Source organism: Camellia sinensis, chromosome 2, assembly GCF_055761805.1.
Source record: "Camellia sinensis isolate YWXY chromosome 2, ASM5576180v1, whole genome shotgun sequence".
Classification (NCBI taxonomy): Eukaryota; Viridiplantae; Streptophyta; class Magnoliopsida; order Ericales; family Theaceae; genus Camellia; species Camellia sinensis.
In genome coordinates, this window is record NC_138962.1 from 217,683,776 (window position 1) to 217,709,183 (window position 25,408).

Below are 25,408 nucleotides of genomic sequence, written 5' to 3' on the forward strand. Positions count from 1 at the left end.
TAAATAGTGTTTTCTGCCTCGGATGAACAGTAACCTCTCATGTGTTGAAATGTCTGTTTTGCCCCCCTTGGTCTTTATACTTATAACAATGCAAAGCCCAAAAACAAAACCTACAAAACACAAATCATGCATGTGTTGCCTAGAGAAGAGAGAGACAGAGAAGAAATCGAAGGAGACGGAGGAACACCCAGCGGTGACTGTCGACACCTGCCCGCGGCAGCTAAGCAGCGAACGAGCTCTTGCACTTCTCCCTCCTGCCAGAGTTCTCACACTCCCCTCTCCCACCGTTCAGGTTCGTTTTTCAGAAGTTAGGGTTTTCATACATACAATATCTGATTTTTGTTTTTAATTTTTTTTCTTCCATGTTCATCGTTTTTCTCTTTTTGTGAAAATAGTTTTTATGGAATAGTTTTTGTGAGTTGCAAAAAAAATTGCAAAGACCAAACCCTAATTTTACCTTTTTTTTTGGGCCTCAAATCATAATCCCAACTGAATAATATGATGTTTTACTCCTAAATCGACTAAAGATGATGCAAGGGAAATATAAAAAAAAAAAAAAAATTACGTGTCCATTTTTTTTGGGATCCTGCCTAATAAATTTAGGGTTTCTTCATCTTTATATCTTTAGGTAAAGTATATCATTTTGTTCTATTATTATTATTATTATTATTATTATTATTATTATTATTATTATTATTATTTGTTTAATGGGGAAAATGGTGTTTGATTTTCTTCATTTTTGTTTATTTTTTATGTTTTGATTTTTTTTTTCTTGTTTTTTCTTTTGATTTTTTTCCTTTTTTTGTTCTTTCTTGTTTTTTTCGTTTTTGTTTCTTGCTTTTGTTTATGTTTGGTTTTTATTTTTATTTTTCTCCCAAGCAGTAAATTAGCAACGGTTAAGTCCAAGTTTGGTTTGACATTGGTGTTCTGCTTTCTTTAGGGTTAATATTGTATTTATTCTGAAATTCAATCTTATATGGGTAAAGGGTAAGGGCTGGAGATGCTCTTTGTCATTTTTTCTTAGTGTAAGGTTGTTGTGAGCAAAAAATTCTATTCATGTTATGTTGTTATGTTAATTGTTGTTTCTCTGGTTCGACCTTTTTATATGTTTTTAAATTTATTCATATTAGTTTGTAGATATTTATAATACTCATGATGTGAAGGTAATGTTAAGAGTTGTATATTGATATGTATAATTCTTCATACGTATCTATGATTTTAATTTTTGTGTTATTATTGTGCTTGAAATATTTCTTTCGTTGGTTGTTGATTCCCCCCTCTCCCGGCTCAAATTTGTTATTATCTTATTTGTTCAAAAAATTTTTTTGGTTCTATTTTTTGTGTTATGTAACATCCAGCAGGTCTTGAGGGATCTTACACATGGGTGATTTGAGGTTTTTTATGTATTTTCAGTAGATTATATTTGTTTCTTGGTATTTCTTCCTCATTAGTTATTTTATTTTATTTTTTTTCATTTTTATTCTGCAATTTGGCTTACAATTGAGCTAAAAAATTAATTTTGTTGATCATATTCTGTGCTGAGATCTTTGGGATTCTATAATATTAGGAGTTTTTTTGTCTTGTTTATTTTGACGTAGTGCAGTGTTTTTTGCCTTGTTTTTTTTTCTCTTCAAAACGTAGACATTGATCGAGTTACGAAATTTAAGCTATTCTGTCTCAAAACCAATTAGATTTTATTGATTAGTAGATCATATGACATGTAAACGAATGGTGGTCGTTCACTCTGTCTCTGGCTCTGTTTCTTTTCATCCACTTATGTTAACTGAACCATTTATTTGATTTGATGACTATGGGTTCTATTTAGAACTCAAATTTCAGTTTCTCAATATCTGCTGTTGATTTTGCATAATGTTTCCATCAGGGTCCCAAATGCTTCACATCACAACACATCAACCACCTCCTCCACTTCTCCCTCTATCAAGTCTTTTATCTATCATTTTTTTACTACATCAAAAACTCCTCACCATTGCCATCGTTTAGCTCAAATTGTTTTCTAACACCTTAATGTCTTTCACTATATATGTGTTTTATCTATTTATGTAGTGTTTCAACCCATCAGTGACTGCATTTGTGCCTATAGAGAGAGACGTGTATTACTTAAGAATTTACAAATAAAAATGAAAAAATGTATATATATGGTGTAGATAATGTGTTATTATGTAATCATTGTAATAAATTATGAGAATATATATATTCATTTGAAATTCACTTGCATATATTGCAGGAAATAATTTTCTTTGTCCAGAAGATGCACCATCAAAATCACCTCAGAGGAAGCTGCTCGCATCAATATTTTGTGAGCTAATTTCTTTCTTCCTTTTGCATTTCGTTTTTTTTTTAATTTATCAAAATTTAATTTTTATTATCTCTAGCTTAGCTTTTTAATTCCGTGTTTGATCATGACTTATGGGTGTTTGTAATCTGGAAGATTAGGTGTTATGTAATATCAGTTAAGAACTTATTTTATTGATTTGAGTTACTCATGAATATCAATTTTTCACTGGGTGTTAGTGTTTCTTTCTTTTCTATTTTTTAAATCGTACCTCCTAAATCAAATTTTATGAAGTTTCATTTATACCTAAACTACAGTAAGTTGGTTGATGCTTAGTCAGAGTATAATGTTCCATTCTCCTCCCCTTTTCTTTTGATTAGCAACATTAGCGAAGAATGTTTTTAAAGTAGCATCGTCTACCCAGGATACTTTAGTTTGCTTACCAATTTAACACACGATCAAATTAACTGTGTAAATCAGTAGCACCAATTGCTTTTTGGTTGCAAAGCTTACAACACCCTTTTGACATTACATTTATTTTATTTTTTATTTTTTGATTACCTAAGAAGAAATAATATTTTATTAGAGATGATTAACAGGAATCCAATAAACAGTAGACATTAGGATGGACAATTCTAAAACTGCAATCTCTCCCATAAAAGCCCAACCCACCCAATTGGACAATACATCAGTACAAGAGCCAAAAATGGGCAGGAACCTTCTCTGTGATAAATGATTCAACATTTGATACTCAATTCATTTGACATTGCGTACTTTGCATGGTTGTTTATTTAATGAGATTGAAGACCTCTTATTGGAATGCACATTCTTTGCATTATATGGTGGCTTTTGTTGCTTTTGTCAGTTTGAATGCAAGTGTTGTTCTTGTTAACCACCATTTTCACTTTTATTGTTTCATTTCATTTTTATTTCATAATTCTTTTTCTTTGTTTTTAATAAAAGTAAATTAGTAATGTGAGATTTATTTCTTGTCCTTCCTCTTGATACTAGAAGTGCAAAAGAAGCTTATGCAGTTTCTAGATTTTTTTTTTGATCGGCAAAAATAAAATATATTGATATCGAACAAAGGTACAAGGTGTACAAATGAATACATCAGTGGAGGCAAAAGGCCAAGGCTAAAGCAACAAAAAAGGGAACAAATCCTAATCAAAATTGGGAGCAACACCAAACAAGAACCAAAACAATGCCAAATAACGCAAGTAGCAAATGTTGCAAACAAAACACCAGCATCCATTGATGCTGAAAAAATTCCCAACTCCTTGTTGCACTCAGCCAAAAAAACTCCAATGTTTAAAAGATTCCTACAATGCTTCCCATAGCATAACAGAGCACACCCATAATCTTGTTTCAAGACCAAACACTTATCACTTAGGCTGTGTTTGGATCATGAATTTGGGCAGAGATTTGGGAAAGGAAAGCAAAAATATAGGTAAAATGTGAATGACATATAGTTACATTTCACCCACCTTTTTCCTTTCCCTTTCCCTTTCCCTTTCTCTTTCCCTTTTCAAATCCTTACCTAAATCCATGCTCCAAACATGACCTTAAGGTAACAGGTTTGAAAAGTCATCTTCTTCCTACACAAAAAAAGGCTCTTCTAAAATTAAGTTGCAAAGAACCATTATGATCACCTGGGTGGATAAGATTAGCCACATTTCCATCCTTATTATCTGAAAAGTTGGAAAAATCTGCAACTAGGGTATCTCATCAAGCCATTTATCCTGCTAGAAATTAATATTCTTGCCATCCCCTAACTTTAGACTCAAATTTTCCTTGAAGAGTTGTAACTTGTCAAAAAATTTCCATTGGATAGAAAAAACTTCTTTCACACGTTGTAAAAGATCTATTTTCAGACGAAGGTTCTAAACTGATTAATTAGATCATTGGAATTATTGTACCAGTACTTTGTAGTCCAGTGTGATCATTAAACCTAACCCAAAACATCACTTGCATTCATGCACTCAAAATCTATTTCAAATATTAAAGAAAACACTACTATGATAGAATCCAATTTTGCTTCTGCTTGTTAATCTAGAACTGATGTTGTGGAATGACCATCTGTGATCCAATTTAGTGAATGCAAGTTGCTAAAAACATCTAATAGCAAACTAGACCTTATTACCAAAAGCTAATTATCAAATATGAAAGGCTCAAAAACTAAGCTTGTGGGTTTGGTCTAGCTTTTAGATGTGAAATTCCCTCGCTATGTAATTTGCACCATCTTGCTGATTAATTTTCTCTTTGAATTTTGAATGATTTAATTTGCATACATGCTCTATGTTTGAACTGGATAGAACACAATGATTTGAATCTAACCCTCGTAAGAATTTTGCTTGTAGGCATGTTCTCTATTTCCTTCTTTTCAAGCAGATGATTAGCTACTTGTCTTATCTCCAATCCATGCAAATAAGGATGTCTGATAATAGTTATTCTGGTCTACCTTTGTATTGCTTTTTTATTTTATTTTTTCCCCATTAAACTATTAAATAAGAAGGGTTGATAACCTTTCTATTATTGTTTTTAAATTATTTTTTTATGCTTTAAGCAAGTAAAATAAAAGTTTAACAAATCATGTTTGATTATTCACATGATCCTGATCTATTTGGTATACATTTAGATTGAAGGAGTTGATGGGATCTAGAAGGTAGTATTTGATTTGAAATGCTAAATTATGAAAACTTGATATTTCTTTCTAACAAATATAATGCAGAGCAACTCTGACTGAGGATTTAATAGAAAATTTAGTTCATGGAGGAGACAGTGTGGTAGGTCTCACAGGATTACATACAAGCATGGTTTGGCTTATCTTACTCATAATATACCAAGTAAAAGTGGGTTCACAATTGATGAGGGATTTCAAGTCCTGCCATTAATGATGACTGAGTGCTTACTTGTTCATTTGTCAAATAGAGAAAAAAATTGCTTTATTTTTATTACATCATATTTCTAGGAATGACAATTTTGTTGGGAAAATAGATCTTGTAATAGATTTTTTTTTTTTTTTTTTTGGTATAAGTAATAGTATTTGTTAAAAACTTTGTATTGTTGAGTCGATCTTGTTGTATTCATGATTGAGTTGCTAATTTTATGTGTTTTATGCAATAGCTCAAAACTGATTCAAATACACAAATATAATGGGCACTAGCTGGGCATTAGTTAGCGTGCCTTGCACGCGGCCCTTTCACTAGTATTCTCCAAACCAAGGACAAACCCTCCGCCCTTGTCTCTTTTGCCAAAACCCTATTTTCAGCATATTCTCCTCTCTCTAGAGACACCATTCGCACGCTGCCCACTGTCGCAGCTCCGATTGCTACCGACGCCGCTACCCAGGTTACTGTTAGCACAAACTGACGCCAGCTCTACTCCACCATCGGTGTTTCACTTCGTCCAGCGTCAATTTACATCGTCGGATCTGTACTGTTTCAACCTCTTCCCAGATTCAGCCCCATATTCTGTTGCTTTGGTGAGTCTGTGAGTAAGCTATTTTGAGACTCCAACACTTGACCCTTTTTATTTCTGATAAATTCTGGGCTTGCAAAATATATGTTTGGAATTTGTGCTCTTGGCTTTTGGACTAGCTAGTACCCTGTTGAATCTTGCTAGACTTGTTGCTATGATTATAATGTTGAAGGCCATGGAGTTGTTGCGATTTTGTTGTTAATCTGAGTCTTCAACTTGTGTTTGATGAACCTGAGATATAGGCCCCCTCTGGACGTTGATAAATAGACCAAGGCTTTGTTTTACTGAATGTTTGAGTATCATTTCCTGATATTGCTTGTATAGATTGAACTCTTGCCATTGAACACTATTACTCTGAGAAAGAGAGTTGTATGTCTTTGATTTTTGCTGGACTTTGCTCTACTGAAGTAGATGGACCCATGATGTTGGACTGCCAATTGTTGCCATTCTTGAGAATAATGAAATAATAACACTACCTTCTTGCTTACTTGAAGTGAATAGAACAAATGTGTAGTTGTTGTTGATGTCCGAAAGAGTGGGTTTGTTGATGAAAGCATAATGTTGAATGTGGAATATTTTATTGAATGATTGATTGTTGCAACTTCGACAATAGTAGACATCATGCTTGAAGTCTTGATGTAGAATTCCTCGTAGAATTTGTTGATATGACGAAATACCCCGGAGAGACAAAACCTTGATTGTTGCATTTTTCATGAACTTGCTTGGAGGAATAGAATTGTTGTAGCATAAGTAGATCATTACTATTGTTGATGTTTTGTGAATGCTTATAATGACGTTATAACAACTTATAGAGCCATATATTGTCCTTTGTTGAATTTGTGGATACCCCGAGAAATAGATGGTTGATGCTGAAATTTCGTTTGAATCTTTGTTGATTTGTGTTGACTCTACTCCGATAGTCTGAATTTGATACTGTTGACTCCAAGGTTGTTAAGATCGCGATCCGGATAGTAGGATCGTACGATTCTATGATCCCAAATATACCATCTGATCTGACTCTTATTTTGGATTGGGCCCATGTCAGGATCGTGGTGGGATCAATAGGATTGTAATAGGATCGCGATTCCATGTGATCCTGTTTAATAGGGATTTTTTTGCTACCTATAAGTCAAACAACCCTTTATCAGACAAGAAGGAAAAAAATGACCCTCTGAGCTGCAATTAGGTCAAGAGAAATTGGACATCAAACTTAAGATTTTGTGTAACTACTAACTAGGTATGCTCATTTTCTATCTTCTTCGAATCTTCCTTCTTTGTCTTCGTTTTCTTTTTTTTCTTCTTCTTCTTCTTCAACTTCGATTCTTCTCTGCTTCGAATCCTCATTCTTTGTCTTCAACTTCTTTTTCTTCCCTTCAAGTTCTGTTTCTGTTTGTTATACTACATATATATATATATATATATATATATATTTGTGAATGAAAACCAAAGAACTTATTTTTTTTTCTTTTCCGAATCACTTTTTTTTTTTTAAATATATATATTTATAATATTTTTATGTATGTATGATTAATGTTGATTGTAGCAATGATGATAATTTCAGCGACCATGATTACTTATTTTAGTGTTCTATTTGTTCTACCCTAATTTAGTTTGTCTTCTTTTCATTAAGAAACAATGACAATGGTGTGCAAATGTTGGTTTTTTTTTTTAAATTATGTTTTTGACTTCTTTTTTGAGAAAAAATGTTTGAATGCTACCTTTAATTGCTATATTACTTTTTTTTTTTTTTTGAGTCATTCTATATACGTTTTGATAGTATTACTTAGTCATATAAAAATTATTGCTTTTTTTTTTTATCATTTTAGTAGGATCCGATCCTGCGATTCGATCAAGCAGACCTCCAAAATGATCTTGTGTAGGATCTCGATCTTAACAACCTTGATTGGCTCCTACTTATTATCTTTGTTATTTCAGTTTATGTCTCTCGAAAGAAATCTGTCATCTCGGGGCTGTCAGAACTAACTCTTATGAAGGAAAGGGTTGTGCCTCCGCCATCCGAGTGGAAGAATTCTCCCTATTTTGGCTGGAAGGACATTTTGGCGAGCGGCTACCTTCGCCACTTCTCTTCCATCTCTGAAGGGGACACCACTGTGTCTTTCTGAGGATACAGACTCTAGCCATGGGGCCCTCATCCCCCCTTCCTTGGTGCGTTGTGCTTCAGGATTGAGCGAGGGGACTTCCCTTACTGCTACTCCTAGTTCAAGGCTTTCTCCAATCCTCTTTTTGATTGGCAAGAATGGGTCAATGATGTCCTCTCGGACAGGGGCCTCTGTCAAAGGCTTCAGGAGGCTCGGTTGCTGATTGTCGTGAGTATCTCACGCTCGTTATCTCCGGTGGAGCACCAAGACGCATACTTTCATGCTCAGTCACCATGAGATGGGGCCCACTCTTAAGGATGTATTCATGTTGCTACGCCTGGAGGTGACCGGCCCTGATGTCTTCTGCTTGAGCAGATACCCCCTAATGATCAGCCTCTGATTGAATCCCTAAAACAAAATCTTTAAGCTTGTGGTCTGTAAAGCTCTATGTTTGATGGTCTGAAGCAGAGGACTAAACGAGTAAGGACAGACCGTGCTTCCTACACTGTATGGATCCGCCATTTCTTCTGAGATCTTCAACCCCTGGTCAGAGACACTGACCTCGCTTCTCAAGAGTATAAGGTTGGCCCGATGTATGGCTCCAGGCTTTATTTTTTGGGGTTTCTGGCCTGTTTTCTCTCCTTTATTCTTCCACTGGCGGTTAGATTCTTCAAGGGGGGCGAATCCCCTTAGGCCCACTATTTCTTGGAAACCTGTATTATTGGTTGGATTTGCTCCACCTAGATACGGTATGTTCTGTGGGGCGGTATGAGTCTGTTTCCTTCATCCATAGTCAATTCCTGCTCTGCTTCTTCTTTGAGAGGTTTCCAAAGTTTGCTCTTGCTCCAATTGTATTTGAGGTGGAAGTCCTTCGGGAGGTGGTAGGTAAGGATAGTATTCCTGTGCTCGGAAGGAACGAGTCACGTATGCTCGAGAAGGCGTAGACTTGCCAGCCGCTGATCACATGCTGGTCGTGTGCTATGTTTACCCTTTCTCTTTCTCTAAACACTTTAGCGGATGATCCTCGGGGCTTTTGTGTCTTGCTCTTATGTGTCTCCACTAGTGGGTGTGGCGATGCCACTAATTTACTATGCCTCCTCTCGACTAGTGCCCTTTCCCTTGCCAGAGGGCATTTCTATGCACCTTGTTAATATTTTGGTGATGGTCTCCCCCAACTCGTTACCTGTATGTCATGAGGAAGGCCTTGGTAGTGTCGTCTACAGACCTGACATGGTGGCATGCCAATTTGGATTTGACCAATGTGTCTCAGGGCTGGCACCTCCTTTGTTGTCCTTTTCAGAAAACTATGGACGACTCTCTGACATTGCTGGGTTCGAGTCGGGTAGGAGGTTTCATTCCTTGTTTCAAAAAATATTAGCGGAAGAACATTGATGCCTTCATTGAGTTCGTTCAGAGTAAGCCCACTATCTGTTCGCCTCTGTTGATTTTTAAGAAAGACTCGACTCCTCGGTTGCCTGAGAGTCGAAATTGTAATCATATTCTCAAGAGCTTCTTTGCTTTATCCGCTCTGGCTGTTCCTCTTGCTTGGGCTTCCACTACTACCTTGGCTATTGTTAGCTCGGAGCTAGTACCTCTAAGCAAGGCTTCTAGTCCTCGGATGACTTGCCTTAAGATGATGGCCTATAAGCGGGCTTCTGATGCCCAATCCTTCTACTCCTCGCCTTTCTAAAAGGCTCTATTAGGTATCAAATAGATATTTTTAATTCTTCTATTGATTTATGGCTATTTCTTTTCTCAAGGCTATATCTTCTAAAATGAACACACTTTTTTTCCCCCCTTTGTTGTACAGGACCTTAACCCGTCTTCTGGCCTTGCGGTTGTTGACGTTTCCTTCTAAGGATGTTCCAGATATTGGCCATGTTGCCCCTACCGGACCGAACTCAAACCCGGATGACACCCTTTGTCCGCTGGGATCGTGAAGATTCTGGCCCTTCTGGTAGCAGCTGTAGATGATGATGAGGATGAGCTTTCTGATCATCTTTGTAATCTTGTCCCATGTGTGCGTTATCCCCGGCCTATTATGATTGAGGATGCCACCCCTTCTGTTTGATGTTTCCCTTTTCGCTCAGCTGCAAGGGAGGAGTGTTGTTTCGGCGATGAGATTGTTGGGGAGCACTGCTCCGATGTTGAGATTGTTGAGGAACATGACTCCGGTGTTGAGATTGTTGCGAAGGCTAATGCCCAGGAACATGCTTCTGGAGGCAGAAGTGAGGTGTGCTTTTGGAGGCAGAAGTGAGGTGTGCTTCTGGTGGTGTTAAGGGACACACTTCTAGAGGTGGTGTGGAAGTGAGGTGTGCCTCTGACAATAGTGCAGAGGTGGATGTGCTAGAGGTCTTTGAGACTCACTCCAGCGCTTATGGAGATTCCTAGCCTTCAATTTTTCTCTCTCCCACAGTGACGAGTTCTCCTATTCTGGCTTCATCAGATGTTGAGATTGATCAGGTGCCCTCCGTACAATCGAGTGGTTTTGTTGATGTTGGGGGCCCTCATGCTCCATTTGATTCGTCCATCAGGTAATCTTGCTTAGAGATGGTAATGGATAACCTATTCAGTGGATATCCATGGAAACCCGACCCAATACATGGGGTTTCTCCATTTTTTCTACCCGTTGGATTAGGTAGGTGATATTGTTTAAATCCCCATCGGGGATGGGTCAGGGATGGGTACCCGTCCATTTCCCCATATCCCTCTCTACAGCTAGGTTTTTCATTCTCACTCTCTCATTCTCTCACTCCAAATTCCTCAAATTCTTCAAGCTTACTGGAATTCATGACTTTGTAATAAATTTTCTTATGAACCAAACAAACTTTCCTTGCAATAAATTATTCAAAATCAAAATAAAATATAGAATAGACAATAAAGCATAGTAATTGACAAACCGAACCACATGTAAAGAAAAGAAAACAAACCAAACATTGAAATTAAATTAAAAGTAATAATATATTTCATAAATGAATCAAAATACAGAGACCAATCATGTATTCACACTTTCTCCAAATTCTTGCATTCCAATAATTTTCTATCTCAAGAAAACCAAAAGGAAAAGAAAAGAAAATTTATATATAAGTCATAATTGAGAAACAATAATAATAAGAAAATCAATGAAACATGTATTGTTGATGATCTCCGTTTCTCTGATCAATCGATCTTAACACTATTTGTTCTCTATCCTTCCACGGCATCGAAATGAGATCCTTTGATCATCATAAGCTTAAACTCCTCAAAACTAATCGTTCCATAGCCATCACAATCGACTCCACTGATCATCATCCTACATGCACCGATCGAGCATTCCTCGCCCAGGCTCTAAAGCACGTTCATCAATTCCTCGGCAGAGATCGATCCATTTACACGTCGAGCTCGATTCTCTTCCATCACATGCTTTATCTCTCTATATCTACAACTTTACTTTCTCTCTCTACAAGGGATTGACAGTATAATTGTGGGTTTGGTTGTTGAGAACCCATATCTCTCTCTCTCTCTCTCTCCCTCTCTCTCTCTTCCTTTACAAATCCAAAACCTTCCTTCTTTTCTCCTTTACAAATCCAGAACCCTTGTCCTTATTGTTAGATTATACTAGGGATTGTGGATGATCTTGATTTGAGAGTTTTTTCTTTTAATTGGATTATTCTTTTTTTTAATATTTTAATTTGATTGATGTTATTGTGTGGGACAAAAATTGACTTAATTGGATACAAGTTTCTTGATTGGCAGCTTTTGGTAGTCCATACTAACATTTTTTTTTTTTGCTTTTTTTTATTGGGTTACTAAAAACTTGTTTGGTTGTCTTAAGATTATAAATTTGATTACTTTAAATAAGCTTTTTAATTAATTAATTATTATGTATTTGATTTTGTTGTTGAACCAAAAAAAATAAAAAATAAAAGTGAATGTGTATTTGGCTTTGGCTGTGAACCTTGGAAAAAGAAGAAGGTCAAGTTGGGTTAGGAAAACCCAAACCCATTAGAGGATGGGGAGGATAGTCCCCATGGAGGATGGGGAAAAATTATAATAGGGGAATGGGGATGGGGAATTAATATCCGCCCCATTACCTCCCATTGCCATCCCTAATCCTGCTCTCTGGAGCTTGTTAAGTATTTTCACTTGTGACAGTTTCTTGCTCAAATGGTCTTAGGCCTTGTTTGTTATAACCTAAAAAAGTCAAAAAATTAAAAAATCGCTATCCTATTTAAGTTATATCATCTTATTTAAGTCACATTACCTCTCTATCACATCACTTCAAACCCAACCCATATTTCATAAAAAGTCAAAAAGTACACTTATTTAGTTAATCCCAAACCACCCCTACCCCTGATAGAGTTCCCTTCTTTTTCAGTGCTAGCCACTACTGGGGTCTTGCCTTTACCTACCTCGGACTCTGCTCCGACTCTCTTTAAGACTCATTATGGCTTTCCTTCCCGTGCGGACACATCTACTTTTGAGACGATTGCTAGGGGCTTTCCATTGCAAGTGCCTTCGAATGTTTTGGATCTGAATCTCAGCGACTTTCATTTTGATAGCGATGCTTTTGGTCCTTCCCTTCATCAGACCGCATTCTCAGGCTTGGGCCTTCTCCTTGAGCCTACCCCCTCCCTCCCCGGGGTGGTTCATCTAACCCTATAGAGATTAGAGAGCTTCTTGAAGCTAACACCTTCCCGACCCAAGCTCCACTTCTGGTTTTTGGCAAAGTACTTTTTCTCCATTATTGGGTAACTCCTGAGTTTGCCTTGGTACTACAGCTTGTGCATTCGAGTTATCTCGAAACCTCTTTCTTTGCTTGTTAGTGCCCAGTGATTCATACTGCTCTTCTCGAGTCTTTTGCTACAATCTTGTATAGCTTGGATAGGCAACGACTGTGTGACCTTAACGGGAAGGTAGTTGAGACGACATATCTGGGGATCTCGGATATGGAGTGTCATCAGGTCTATCTATCATGGCTTCGGAGGTGCCTGGATATAGCCTCGAATGCTAGTCGTTGGGTGGAGGTTTTGTCTGTGCTTGCCTCTTATCGAACTTCTATAGATGAGACAAAGGCGACTCTTCGTGAGCTTGGGTCGGGATATGCTCTGGCCTTGGCGATTTTAGAGAAACGCTCTGCTGCTAGTCCTCCGGATGTAGATGTGATGTGACGTGAAAGGCAGTTTCTTTGAGGGCATCTTCAGAAGAGATTGAGTTTCTTCGAGTATTATGTATATATGACTTCATCCGAGTGCTTGTGTGTTTGTTATTATTATTTTTTCCTTTCATTGTTTTCTTTCCCTTTTGATAAAAATGTTTTATCTAGGACAGTGCAATGGAATATCAAAGTTTTGAAAGCTTTTTCATTCTACTTGATAAAACATTTATCTCGAATGATGCAAAGGAAAGAACAATCACAAGCATCAAAAAAAAAAAAAAAAAAAATTGAAGTATTCTCATTAATTTCTCTACTTTCTTGACAAAAATATAGAATTTTCATCTCAAGTGATGCAATAGACATACACATCCTAACTACGTTCGACACGGGTGCGGGTGCGGGTGCGGGATACGGCGCCTTAGAAATGGATACGCCAGAAGAAACAAAAGAGAAGAGAGCAAGGAGAGAACCTAGTCGTCGACCTCAATCTGACTTGGTTGATCGATCGATCTGCGAAGTTAATCTACTGTGTTCCTTCTTCTTCCCCTTTGATCTCTCTCTTCTTCTGTCTTCTTCTCGTCTCTTCGTCATTCTCTTGTCTTTTTTTTTTTTATTAGTCTCTGTCTCTTCTTTTTAATATAATTTGAATTATATATAATATAAACTATATTAATATAATATTATTCATATTATATAATATTATTTACCCAAAAAAATATTATATAATATAAACTTTTATGACTAAAATTAAAATAATTTATTTTATCATATATAATATAATTTATTTTGTCTATAATAATTTTTATTTGTTATTTTTTAATAAAATTCCTTAACTTTTTTAAATTCATCTTCATATAATAAATATATTTAAAAATAACTATTTAACGTATCCCCGTACCCGTATCCTAATTTGGATCCATATCCACGTATCCTTAATTTTTAATTTTAAAGTGTCCGACCCCTAGATATATACCCGCACCCGATAGTTGCATCCCGAGTTTGTGTAACGTAGCATCGTAATGGAAACCAACTTTCTTCATAACATAAATTTTTTTACACAGTGAGAGAATGAAATTGGGAATTAACGTAGATGGGTCAATTTATGGGTAATAATGCTTGATAAACTTTGCATTGAGTGGGCCTGTTCGGAAGCCGTCTTCAACTCTCACAAGCCTGTAATACCCACTTGGGCTTGCTTGGATTAGCCTGTAGGGCCCCTTCCATTTCGGGGAGAACTTGGGCAGAGGTTGTCCTCGCATGAATGGGTCTACAATCGTCCAGACTAGATCACCCTCATCGAACATTCTCGACACCACTGTTTGATTATAGGCTCGGGCGATGGACTCATGATATCTTTTCAGGACTTTCGCGGCCCTATCTTACTTTTCTTCCAATGCTTCAAGTCTAGTGGTTCGAGACTCGAGCACCATTCCTGATACGAGGGAGGGCCATCCTGGCAGATGGTGTCTCTAACTCCATAGGTAGCATTGCTTCAGACCCATACATGAGGGAGTAAGGAGTTGCGTGAGTCAACTCTCTCTTTGAAGTGCGATATGCCCATAGGATTACTATCAATTGTTCAGACTAGGTTCTGCCAAGTTCATCTATCATTTTACTCAGGATTCTGATCAAGGTCTTATTTGTGGCCTCCGCTTGCCCATTCCCTTTGGGGTAGTAGGGAGTGGATTTGTGATGCTTCACTTGGTAAGTCTCCAAAAGGCTCTTTACGTGTTTGTTTATGAAGGGTGTGCCATTGTTCGAATGGATGGTGTTTGGCACTCCGAACTTGCAGGTGATATTTTCCTTGATAAAAGTTTGCAACAGTGGGCCCTGTGGCATTTTTCAAGTGGATCATCTCGACCCATTTTGTGCTCAACTCCGTAGCTGCGAGGATCCATTTATATCCCTTGGATGGTAGGGAGATTGGCCTTATAAGGTCGAAAGCCCAAGTATGAAATGGCCACGATGTTGGATGCTATGTAGGTCTATGGTCGGTACATGGATCAAGTTTCCGTGCTTCTGATAGGTTTGGCATCTCTTCACATAATGAGAGGCATCTGATTCCATAGTCAGCCAATAATACTCGAGATGCATCAATTGCTCGAACAATCGAGCCCCTCCTTGATGTTTAATTTTGTGAGCTCTTTCGAGGACTAGATCAGACTCTTCCTTAGAGACACCTTAGGGGAGTGCCCTCAGTACTTCTGTGAAGCTTGTCTTGATAAAAAAAAGTACCGCCTCGTTCTCCTCTTAAGGTGTGTAACGTAACGTCCCTCGAATTTTCAGGTAGTGTCCCCTCCTTAAGATAGTCGATGTAGATTTGTCTCAGTCGGGGGTATCAATAATCTCAAAGCAACTCTCATCCTCCTGGATGTATGACTGGCACTTGGGGCATTCTTTCTGTACTTGGTTCGAGGCTTTCTCAATCTCAAGCCAATAGTAGCCCTGCCTTAGGATCCTTTGGTACAGACTAATATCCCCATCTTTGCAGGACTTTTCATGAATTTGTTGTAGCTGGAAGTTTGCCTTCTCTTGGTCAACGCACCGGGCCAGACATCCGGTACTTCCCCAGAAGTGAAGTTCACCCCAAATAACTATGAATTGTGCAAGCTTGGCCATAGTCAACTTTTTGACTTTGCTTCTGAGTAGTTCGAGGAGTTCTCTCCAGTCCTTCGGAATATCTTTGTTCTCGGGTACTAATGAAGGTTCCGTTCTCTTCTTGAGAACAATTGTCGCTTCCTTTTCCAGGATATCAACTCTTGGGCTTAGCGTTATGAGGGCATCTAAAAATTTGTTGTCGAAGCGAGGCACATGCTCAATTTCGACCTTTTGAAATTTGTCAAAGTAGTCTTTGGACCGTCGTTCGGTATGTGGCCAAAGCAGATTCTTTCAAAGCGAATTGTCCTGAAACTTGCTTTACTATCAGCTTTGAGTCCCCCTACATTTGAATCCTCTTGATATTGTGCTTCTTAGCTCCTATCAAGCCCAAAATAAGAGCCTCATACTCGGCCTCGTTGTTCGAGTAATGGAAGTCCAGCTTGTAAGACAAGTACAACTTTTCTCCACTTTCGCTTGTAAGGACTATACCAGTTCCGCCTTTCCCTCTGGTTGTCGCTTCGTCAAAGCTTAATGTCCAAAAACCTTCCTCGAAAACCATGGCTGCATACATTTCTCCCCTCAATTCTTCATTCACAGGCTCGTAGTTGGGCAAGGAGATTGGCTAAGGCTTAGCTTTTGATTGCCTTGGGAGCTACATATGTTATCTCGAATTCACTCAGAGCTGGCAACCATCTTGCCAGCTTCCCAATTAGAGCAGGTTTGCTGAGGAGGTAGCGAATTGGATCACTTCTGGTGATAATCTGAATCTGATGTGCTAAGAAGTAATGTCTGAGCTTTTGGGTAGTGAATATCTAAGCTAAGCAATGTCTCTGTACCGGGGTATACCACACTTCTGCTCCTCGGATCTTCCGGCTGATGTAGTACAAGGGGCGTTCTACTCCATCTACATCTTGGACCAGAAATGCCCCTATTGACTTGGGGGTTGAAGTTAGATATTAGACGTACCCCAAGTTGCGGGGCTATCATGGTCTGAGGTGAGGTCAGGGTTGCCTAGATTCTCTCGAAGGCTTTTTGGTGCTCTTGGTTCCACTTGAACTTGGCATCTCCCTTTAACAAAGAGCTGAAAGGGGCGGAGATCTCCGCAAGTGCTGGAATAAACCTCTGAATATAAGACACCTTTCTAAGAAACTTCTTTAACTCCTTTTGAGAATGCAGAAGAGGCATTGCTCTGATAGATTTGTCCTTGTCTTCGTCTGCCTCGATTCCGTGTCTATGTACAAGAAACCCGAGAAACTTCTCTGTCGTCACTCTGAAAGCACATTTGAGAGTATTCATCCTCATTTTGAATTTCTGACACTGCTTGAATACTTTCTCAAGGTCTCAGACGTGGTCTTCTTTTTTAGACTTTACCACTAGGTCATTGACATAGTCTCCCACCTCATAATGGATCATGTTATGAAGGATTGTAGTCATAGCCCTTTAGTAAGCTGCTCCGGCATTCTTGAGCCTAAAAGGCATGGCTATATAGAAGAAGTTTTCGAGAGGTGTTCTAATAGCAGTCTTTTCTGCAGCTCCCTCGGCCATCTTGATCTGATTGTATCCACTGAACCCATCTATAAACGAGAACATCTGGTGTCCTGAGATGGAATCCACGAGGGTATCAATATGAGGCAGAGGAAATTCATCTTCTGGGTAAGATTTGTTCAGATCTCGAAAGTCTACACACATCTTGATTTAATCGTTTTTCTTCTTTACTGGCACAATATTCGCCAACCACGTAGGGTATTGTATTGGCCGAATAAAACCTGCTTGTTGAAGTTTTTCAAACTCTCTGATTTTCTCTTCAAGATCTGGATGATATTTTCGAGCAGCTTGCTTGATCGGTTTGGAGTTTGGGAACACATTAAGATAATGGGAGACTAGGTCATGATCTAGTTCGGGCATTTCCTTGTAGGGCCAAGCAAACACATCTGAGTACTGGCTTATCAGCTTTACCAACCGCTCCCGCTTGTCTAGGCTCAGGCTCGAATTCATGAATATCGGCCTTGGAGCATCCTGCCAGTCACTTAGATCTATTTCAACAAGCTGTTTGAGCTGAGGTTTTGGTCCATCCTGCATGCATTCTGGAGCCACTTCAGGCTTTATTACTATGTCCTCATCAGGAGGTTCTTCCTTTGACTCGGAGTCGGCTGCAAGAGAAATTGACTCCCCACACCTTCACAAATAATACACCATCTTGCCTCCTTGGACTTTCATCACCTTTCGAGGAACAAGAAGACTTTTTGGTCGAGGTGTCGTCCGCTTACTTGATTCTGCCTTTAGCTCCTTATCGTCTTTGATATCCTCCCAACGAGGGATTTTGATCCCCCAGAGGCTTAAAGGTGGTAGGCTTTTCTTCGACAGACAATTCGGTAAAGTAGATGGCATCAGAATAATGAGCTTCATGAATCTTAAAAGGCCTTTTTGTAGCTTGAATTATCACCGTCTTCTTTCACCACTCCGCCTTAACATACTGATTATAACTCGACAACACAACCCTATATCTACGCATCCAGGTCCTTCCTAAAATGATGTGATAGTTTGCCTCAGAGTAGATAATATGAAACTTGGTGGCCGAATGAATCTCTCCGACGGCTAGATCAACTATGACATATCCCATAGTAATTCTCCTTTCTCTGCCGAAGCTAGTGATAACTATTGGTTGCTTCATAATGCAATCTTAAGAAATTCCGGCCTTCTCTCAAGTAGCCTGAGTCATAATGTTGATATAGACTCCACTGTCTAGAAAGCACCTTTTGAACTCAACGTCATTAATATAGGCAGTCACATAAAACGGGTAGTTGTGAGGAAAGGGATACTTCCGGTTAGTCTCGGAGAAAGTAATGGCACTAGATTGCTCTTTTGCCTTTCTCGGGATGGATCTCTCAGTTGACATGCATTCTTCATGGTGTGCCTCGGCTATATTGATGATAGCCTTTGCGATTTCTATCCTTGCTCCCTTGGAAAGTCCAAGTTGGCCGAAGAACTGCTTGAACTTTACAGTTTTGCAAGGTCTTGGCGTAGTGATCTGGGTCTTTCTCCACCCTCAAAGGCTCATAATTAACCATCTCCTTCGTTTCTTCAAAATAGGATGCCATACAAACATGGTGATGTCCTCCGTAGTATTCTTCTTCTCCCCTTCCTTCTATATCGAAGGGATCTTCAATATGAGCCATTAACCTGCTCACCTTGGATCGAGAGCATCTCCATAATAAACTTGCTCACCCTTTGGCTTGAAGGTGTTGTCAAGATAGCAATCATCATCATCGAGATTGGTGATAGCCTCAATCATCGAGCCCTCATATGCTATCATAGCAACATTCTTGCCATTGTCTCGGTGTTGAGGATATGGTTGCTCTCGGATGTCTTGAGTTCCTAGCTTTTTGATTCGTCAGCCTCAACTTTTTCTCTAAAAATCTTCCTAAGAGTCTAACGTTTCTCCGTTGGATGCTTCAATGTGCGATGATAGACTCGATACTCGGGGCTCTCACGATCCTTCTTTGATTAGACTTCCTCGGCATAAGCTAATTTAGCTCTCCGTCGGCCACCCATTCTTTGACTAGAGCTTTTACCTCTTCGATTCCACATGGATAAGAAACATTGCTTTTCTCACCCCCATATTGCTTCCTCTTCTGGCCTCTATGCCCCCCCCCCCCTTCCTTGTGACTTCTGGGTATCAGAGGCAAAGGTTGCAGCAATCATAGGACCACGAGATGATTTAAAGCTAGTTTTGTAACTGGCCTTAAATCCAGGCTCCTGAACCTGAGGGGTGCTAATGTTCCGAGCTGCTTCTACTAGTGCCGAGAAGGTAGGTAGCTTGTGATTAACTAGGAACAATTTGTATCGGTTCAATTAACTAGAAACAATTTGGGTATAAATTGTAGGGTTTGGGAAAGGCTGAATTTTGATTTTTCTGAGATGGCCTTTGATTTACACTTGCATAACTTTGTTTCTAAGCTGTTGCAAAAATGATATGTTGGTCCTGTTTGATTGTGTTTGTGTTTGTGTTTATGTTTTGAACAAGTGTTAATCTAAGCTGGTTTAGTGATTAATCATTCATTATTGTTTGATGTATGTGTATATGTACTTGAATTAAATGTTGTTGTGCTCTTGAAATCTGGTTCTTGGTTCTGTATCTTCTTCATGTTTTTCTTTAACTAAACAGATTGGTGTCTCTGTTTTGTATCGAACAAAATGCTATGTGTATTTCTGTGTACATTTTTCCATAGATGCATATATGTGCTCTCTTCTTCAAAATTTCAGGTACTCCAACATTCAAATGGAATGCTTTTTTTTTCATTCTTTGATACTCCATTTTTTAATGGATTTTTTTTTCTTCTCTGTGATAAACAAGAAATTACACAGACACACACACACACACACATATATATATATATCTATTTAAATGTGTTCAACATACTGAATTTATGTTTGGCTATCAATGTTGTGTTGCTCATGACACGTATCTTTTTCTCTACTTGTATGTGTATATAATTTAAATTAAGTATCCTTCTTCTCTTCTATTTTATTTATCTAATTGAAGCAGGAATGGCCAAAGCCAAAATAAATAAATAAATAACTCTTTATACACTATAAGATTATGTGGGCTTCGAATAGGTTCATGGAGGTTGTCGATTGATTGATGGTTTGGATGTGGGATTTCATAGAACGGGAATCTATTTTTATGTGCAAATTGCAAATTTGTAGAGGTAAATGTCCCAAACTATTTCATAGGTTAATTGTAAATGTTTCTAATTTATGCTTGTGATTTCTCTGTTGTGTTTATGAGAATGTATATACCATTGTTGAATGTCCCAATAATATATAATTACATCAATAAAATATTATGCAAATTTCTGTTTTCTTTTAACACTACGTAGCTTCTTCTTTATCACAATGATATACTGCAATTGTTATTTTGGCCTTTGGGCCATCTTCATCTGCATTTGCTACACATACATTTGTTTCAAGAGTAATTATGGAATGAACATGTTTCAACCTGGCAGATTTTTGGGACCATTTATCTTTTATCTTTATCACCTCCGCCTCCGCCTCCGTCTCAGTAGCATCGAATCGTGCCATCACATTCCTTACCCCATTTACTTCTACGCTGATGTCCACGCAGATTAATATGGTAATATTTTATATTTGGATTGTTTTATTATATTTAAATTTATTTGGTTTTATATTTTATATTTGGTGTGATAGCAGATAGATTTATTTGTTTATTGTTTCTTTTTTTTTTTTCATATAGGATTTCAATCAATGGTTAGATGATGCTGGACGAACCACGTATGATTTTTGGGAATGGCATGGTCGTAGACTTGTTGGAATGGGAAAAGTTTTCGTTGAACTCTTTAGTGCTATTATAAATTATCTAAAGAGTCTTCATGAAGTGGATCAATATAATGGCAAGCTGTTGTCTACCATGCGAATTAGACCAATTTTTGTGAGTCGTAAGTCGTCTTTCATGATTGATGGACCAAAGAACATATCCTCTGATCAAATAGTGGTGATGGATGGAATATGTAAGGATATAGACGACATTCGTACAATGGTAGGCATGGTGGGAATCAAGTTCCCACAAAACCCGTTTCCAATGGTGTGGGATTTATTCTTCAATGACTTGTATGATTTTCCTGACTTCCATCATACCACTTTGAGAGATGTGAAGAAAGTTGCCCTTTGTAACTATACTCACCCTATTTTCTTCAATAGAGTCAATATATCACAATTTATTTTCAAAGTACATGAGATAAGGAAGAAAAATGATGTAAAATTCGATAGATATGTATGTTTGAATAGCAATCCGGCTAACATGAATCGTTGGATGAGTAAAATTCCCCTCAATGCTTGGTTTGCACCGTCTAGTAAACAACAGTCACCCCCCGTCATGTACTTTACAACCGCAAAGTACAAGTGCCTACGATTCAGAAAAGATTTAACAATTTGAAACCGAGTGGGATGAATGCTTATTTGCGTATTGTCTTAGCGCACTGTGACGACCATCATCTCCAAATAATTTGGCTGGGTAGAATTGTTAAGGAGTTGCATTGGATTTTTCCTGATGTATTGGCTAAGATTCACTACCAGTTTGTCCAGCATTTCTTTATTTTTGCAATCAGCAATTTCGGGCCAGCTTGCCAAAGCTTTTCAGACATGGACCCTATGGTTTCAAAGGACACATATTCTAACGTAATGTTCGCTTTCATAATTACATAGCCATTTTACACATGGTTGTTAAAATCGCGATCCGGATCGTAGGATAGGATCGATCCTACGATCCTACTTTGCCAAAACGATCCAGATCGTTGTAGGATCGATGTTATAACAGGATCGCAAGTAGGATCGTGTAGGATTGCATGGGATCGTGTAGGATCGTAGGTAGGATCGCAGGTAAGATCGTAGATTTTATGATTTTTTACCTTATTTTTAATATGTATCATTTTAATTTTAATTTTTATCTTTTTTTTTAATAGAAAGTAGGATCTTACGATCCTCGATCCAATCCTACTATCCGATCCACCAGACCCTCTCACCGATCCTACTTAGGATCCCGATTTTAACAACCTTGATTTTAAAATTGTGTCTTGCTTTGTATTTACTCTATTCACATAACTTTTAATGTTCTTTTCACGTTTGCAATTGAGAGTCTTGTGCATTGTGTATGACCTTTTTATTTTATATTGAATGTTTCATAGTTGGTGTGGAATGGCTAAAACATTTTCAACTTCTAGCCTAGTGGGGGTGGGTGAGCATCACATCTAGGGTTATAATTGCATTGAACGATCCCTAAGGCTTCAAAAATATGTTTCAATGATCTTTATTGAAAGCATTGTGCAGCTTTCTTTGTATAAATTTCTTGGTAATCTAGACACAAATATGGTTTCGAATCCATGTTTGGAAGCTTATAGACCTTCTTAGTAAAACATTAACCAACAAAAAATTCAAAACCATAAGTTGACCCATAGTCCTCCCATGTTGAGTAAATGTCCCCTCTTTCACCTTTCTATGCACTTGTTTAAACTACTCATGGCCAAGGCTATCACCATTACGATGAGTGAAGGTAGGTTTCACTAACTTACCATTGATCTTGTTCCATTTTAAATTCAGTTTGGTCATAGTCTAAGGTTTCTATTTTATGTAATTATGGTTCAATTTTGTATATATTCTCATATGATTTTGAATCCACATATATTTTCATAAGTTGCTACATTTACTCAACATGGGAGGACTATGGGTCAACTTATGGTTTTGAATTTTTGTTGGTTACTAAATGTTTTACTAAGAAGGTCTATAAGCTTCCAAACATGGATTCTAAACCATATTTGTGTCTAGATTACCAAGAAATTTATACAAAGAAAGCTGCACAATGCTTTCAATAAGATCATTAAAACATATTTTTGAAGCCTTAGGGATCGTTCAATGCAATTATAACCCTAGATGTGATGCTCGCCCACCCCCACTAGGCTAGAAGTAGAAAATGTTTTCGCCATTCCACACCAGCTATGACACATTTAATATAAAATAAAAAGGTCATACACAATGCACAAAAATCTCAATTGCAAACGTGAAAATAACATTAAAAGTTATGTCAATAGAGTAAATACAAAACAAGACACAATTGTAAAATGGCTATGTAATTCTGAAAGCGAACATTACCTTAGAATTTTACTCCTTTGAAACCATAGGGTCCATGTCTGAAAAGCTTTGGCAAGCTGGCCCGAAATTGCTGATTGCAAAAATAAAGAAATGCTGGACAAACTGGTAGTGAATCTTAGCCAATACATCAGGAAAAGTTCAATGCAGCTCCTTAACAATTCTACCTAGCCAAATTATTTGGGGATGATGGTCGTCACAGTGCACTAAGATAATACGCAAATAAGCATTCATCCCACTCGGTTTCGAATTGTTAAATCTTTTCTGAATCGTAGGCACTTGTACTTTGCGGTTGTAAAGTACATGACGGAGGGGTGACTGTTGTTTACTAGACGGTGCAAACTGAGCATTGAGGGGAATTTTACTCATCCAACGATTCATCTTAGCCGGATTGCTATTCAAACATACATATCTATCGAATTTTACATCGTTTTTCTTCCTTATCTCATGTATTTTGAAAATAAATTGCGATATATTGACTCTATTAAAGAAAATAGGGTGAGTATATACAAAGGGCAACTTTCTTCACGTCTCTCAAAGTGGTATGATGGAAGTCAGGAGAATCATACAAGTCATTGAAGAATAAATCCCACACCACTGGAAACGGGTTTTGTGGGAACTTGATTCCCACCATGCCTACCATTGTACGAAGGTCGTCTATATCCTTACATATTCCATCCATCACCACTATTTGATCAGAGGATATGTTCTTTGGTCCATCAATCATGAAAGACGACTTACGACTCACAAAAATTGGTCTAATTCGCATGGTAGACAACAGCTTGCCATCATATTGATCCACTTCATGAAGACTCTTTAGATAATTTATAATAGCACTAAAGAGTTCAACGAAAATTTTTCCCATTCCAACAAGTCTACGACCATGCCATTCCCAAAAATCATACGTGGTTCGTCCAGCATCATCTAACCATTGATTGAAATCCTATATGAAAAAAAAAAAGTAACAATAGACAAATAAATCTATTTGCTATCACATCAAATATAAAATATAAAACCAAATAAATTTAAATATAATAAAACAATCCAAATATAAAATATTACCATATTAATCTGCGTGGACATCAGCGTAGAAGTAGATGGGGTAAGGAATGTGATGGCACGAATCAATCATAAAAGATAAATGGTCTTAAAAATCTGCCAGGTTGAAACATGTTCATTCCATAATTACTCTTGAAACAAATGTATGTGTAGCAAATGCAGATGAAGATGGCCCAAAGGCCAAAATAACAATTGCAGTATATCATTGTGATAAAGAAGAAGCTACGTAGTGTTAAAAGAAAACATAAATTTGCATAATATTTTATTGATGTAATTATATATTATTGGGATATTCAACAATGGTATATACATTCTCATAAACACAACAGAGAAATCACAAGCATAAATTAGAAACATTTACAATTAACCTATGAAATAGTTTGGGACATTTACCTCTACAAATTTGCAATTTGCACATAAAAATAGATTCCCGTTCTATGAAATCCCACATCCAAACCATCAATCAATCGACAACCTCCATGAACCTATTCGAAGCCCACATAATCTTATAGTGTATAAAGAGTTATTTATTTATTTATTTTGGCTTTGGCCATTCCTGCTTCAATTAGATAAATAAAATAGAAGAGAAGAAGGATACTTAGGCCAAGTTTGGGATACTCAAAAAAAGTCAAAAAGTTACTCAAAAAGTTAACACTATTCACCAAAAGTCAACAATTACGGCTGTACAACTCCCAATTCTAATTTTCCTCTACAAACTAATTTTTACAATTTTTTATTACACATTTTCCCATAAAAAGTCAAAAAGCTAACCCAAACATCCATATTTTTTCCCTCAACTTTTTAGTCCAAAAAGACAAAAAGTACACTTATTTAGGACACCCCAAACAACCCCTTAATTTAAATTATATACATATACACGTAGAGAAAAAGATACGTGTCATGAGCAACACAACATTGATAGCCAAGCATTAATTCAGTATGTTGAACACATTTAAATAGATATATATATATATATATATATGTGTGTGTGTGTGTGTCTGTAATTTCTTGTTTACCGTAGAGAAGAAAAAAAAAATCCATTAAAAAAGGGAGTATCAAAGAATGACAAAAAGCATTCCATTT

The 25,408-nt window shown here is 37.5% G+C and overlaps 1 protein-coding gene across 1 annotated transcript; it reads left to right on the top strand.

Annotated features, from left to right (window-relative positions):
- The first annotated feature begins 93 nt into the window (after positions 1-93).
- On the top strand, positions 94-21,802 carry LOC145820641 (uncharacterized). The gene is made up of 4 exons (XM_082917017.1): positions 94-292; positions 2,246-2,317; positions 20,614-20,741; positions 20,862-21,802. The coding sequence occupies exons 1-4, from the start codon at positions 127-129 to the stop codon at positions 21,558-21,560; spliced, it is 1,065 nt and encodes a 354-aa protein (XP_082773143.1). The 5' UTR covers positions 94-126; the 3' UTR covers positions 21,561-21,802.
- The last annotated feature ends 3,606 nt before the right edge of the window (positions 21,803-25,408 follow it).

Coding starts and splice junctions, on each gene's coding strand:
- LOC145820641 (XM_082917017.1), top strand. CDS start 127: ATGCATGTGTTGCCTAGAGAAGAGAGAGACAGAGAAGAAATCGAAGGA. Junction 293..2,245: donor TCCCCTCTCCCACCGTTCAG/GTTCGTTTTTCA, acceptor CATATATTGCAG/GAAATAATTTTCTTTGTCCA. Junction 2,318..20,613: donor GCTGCTCGCATCAATATTTT/GTGAGCTAATTT, acceptor TCAACCTGGCAG/ATTTTTGGGACCATTTATCT.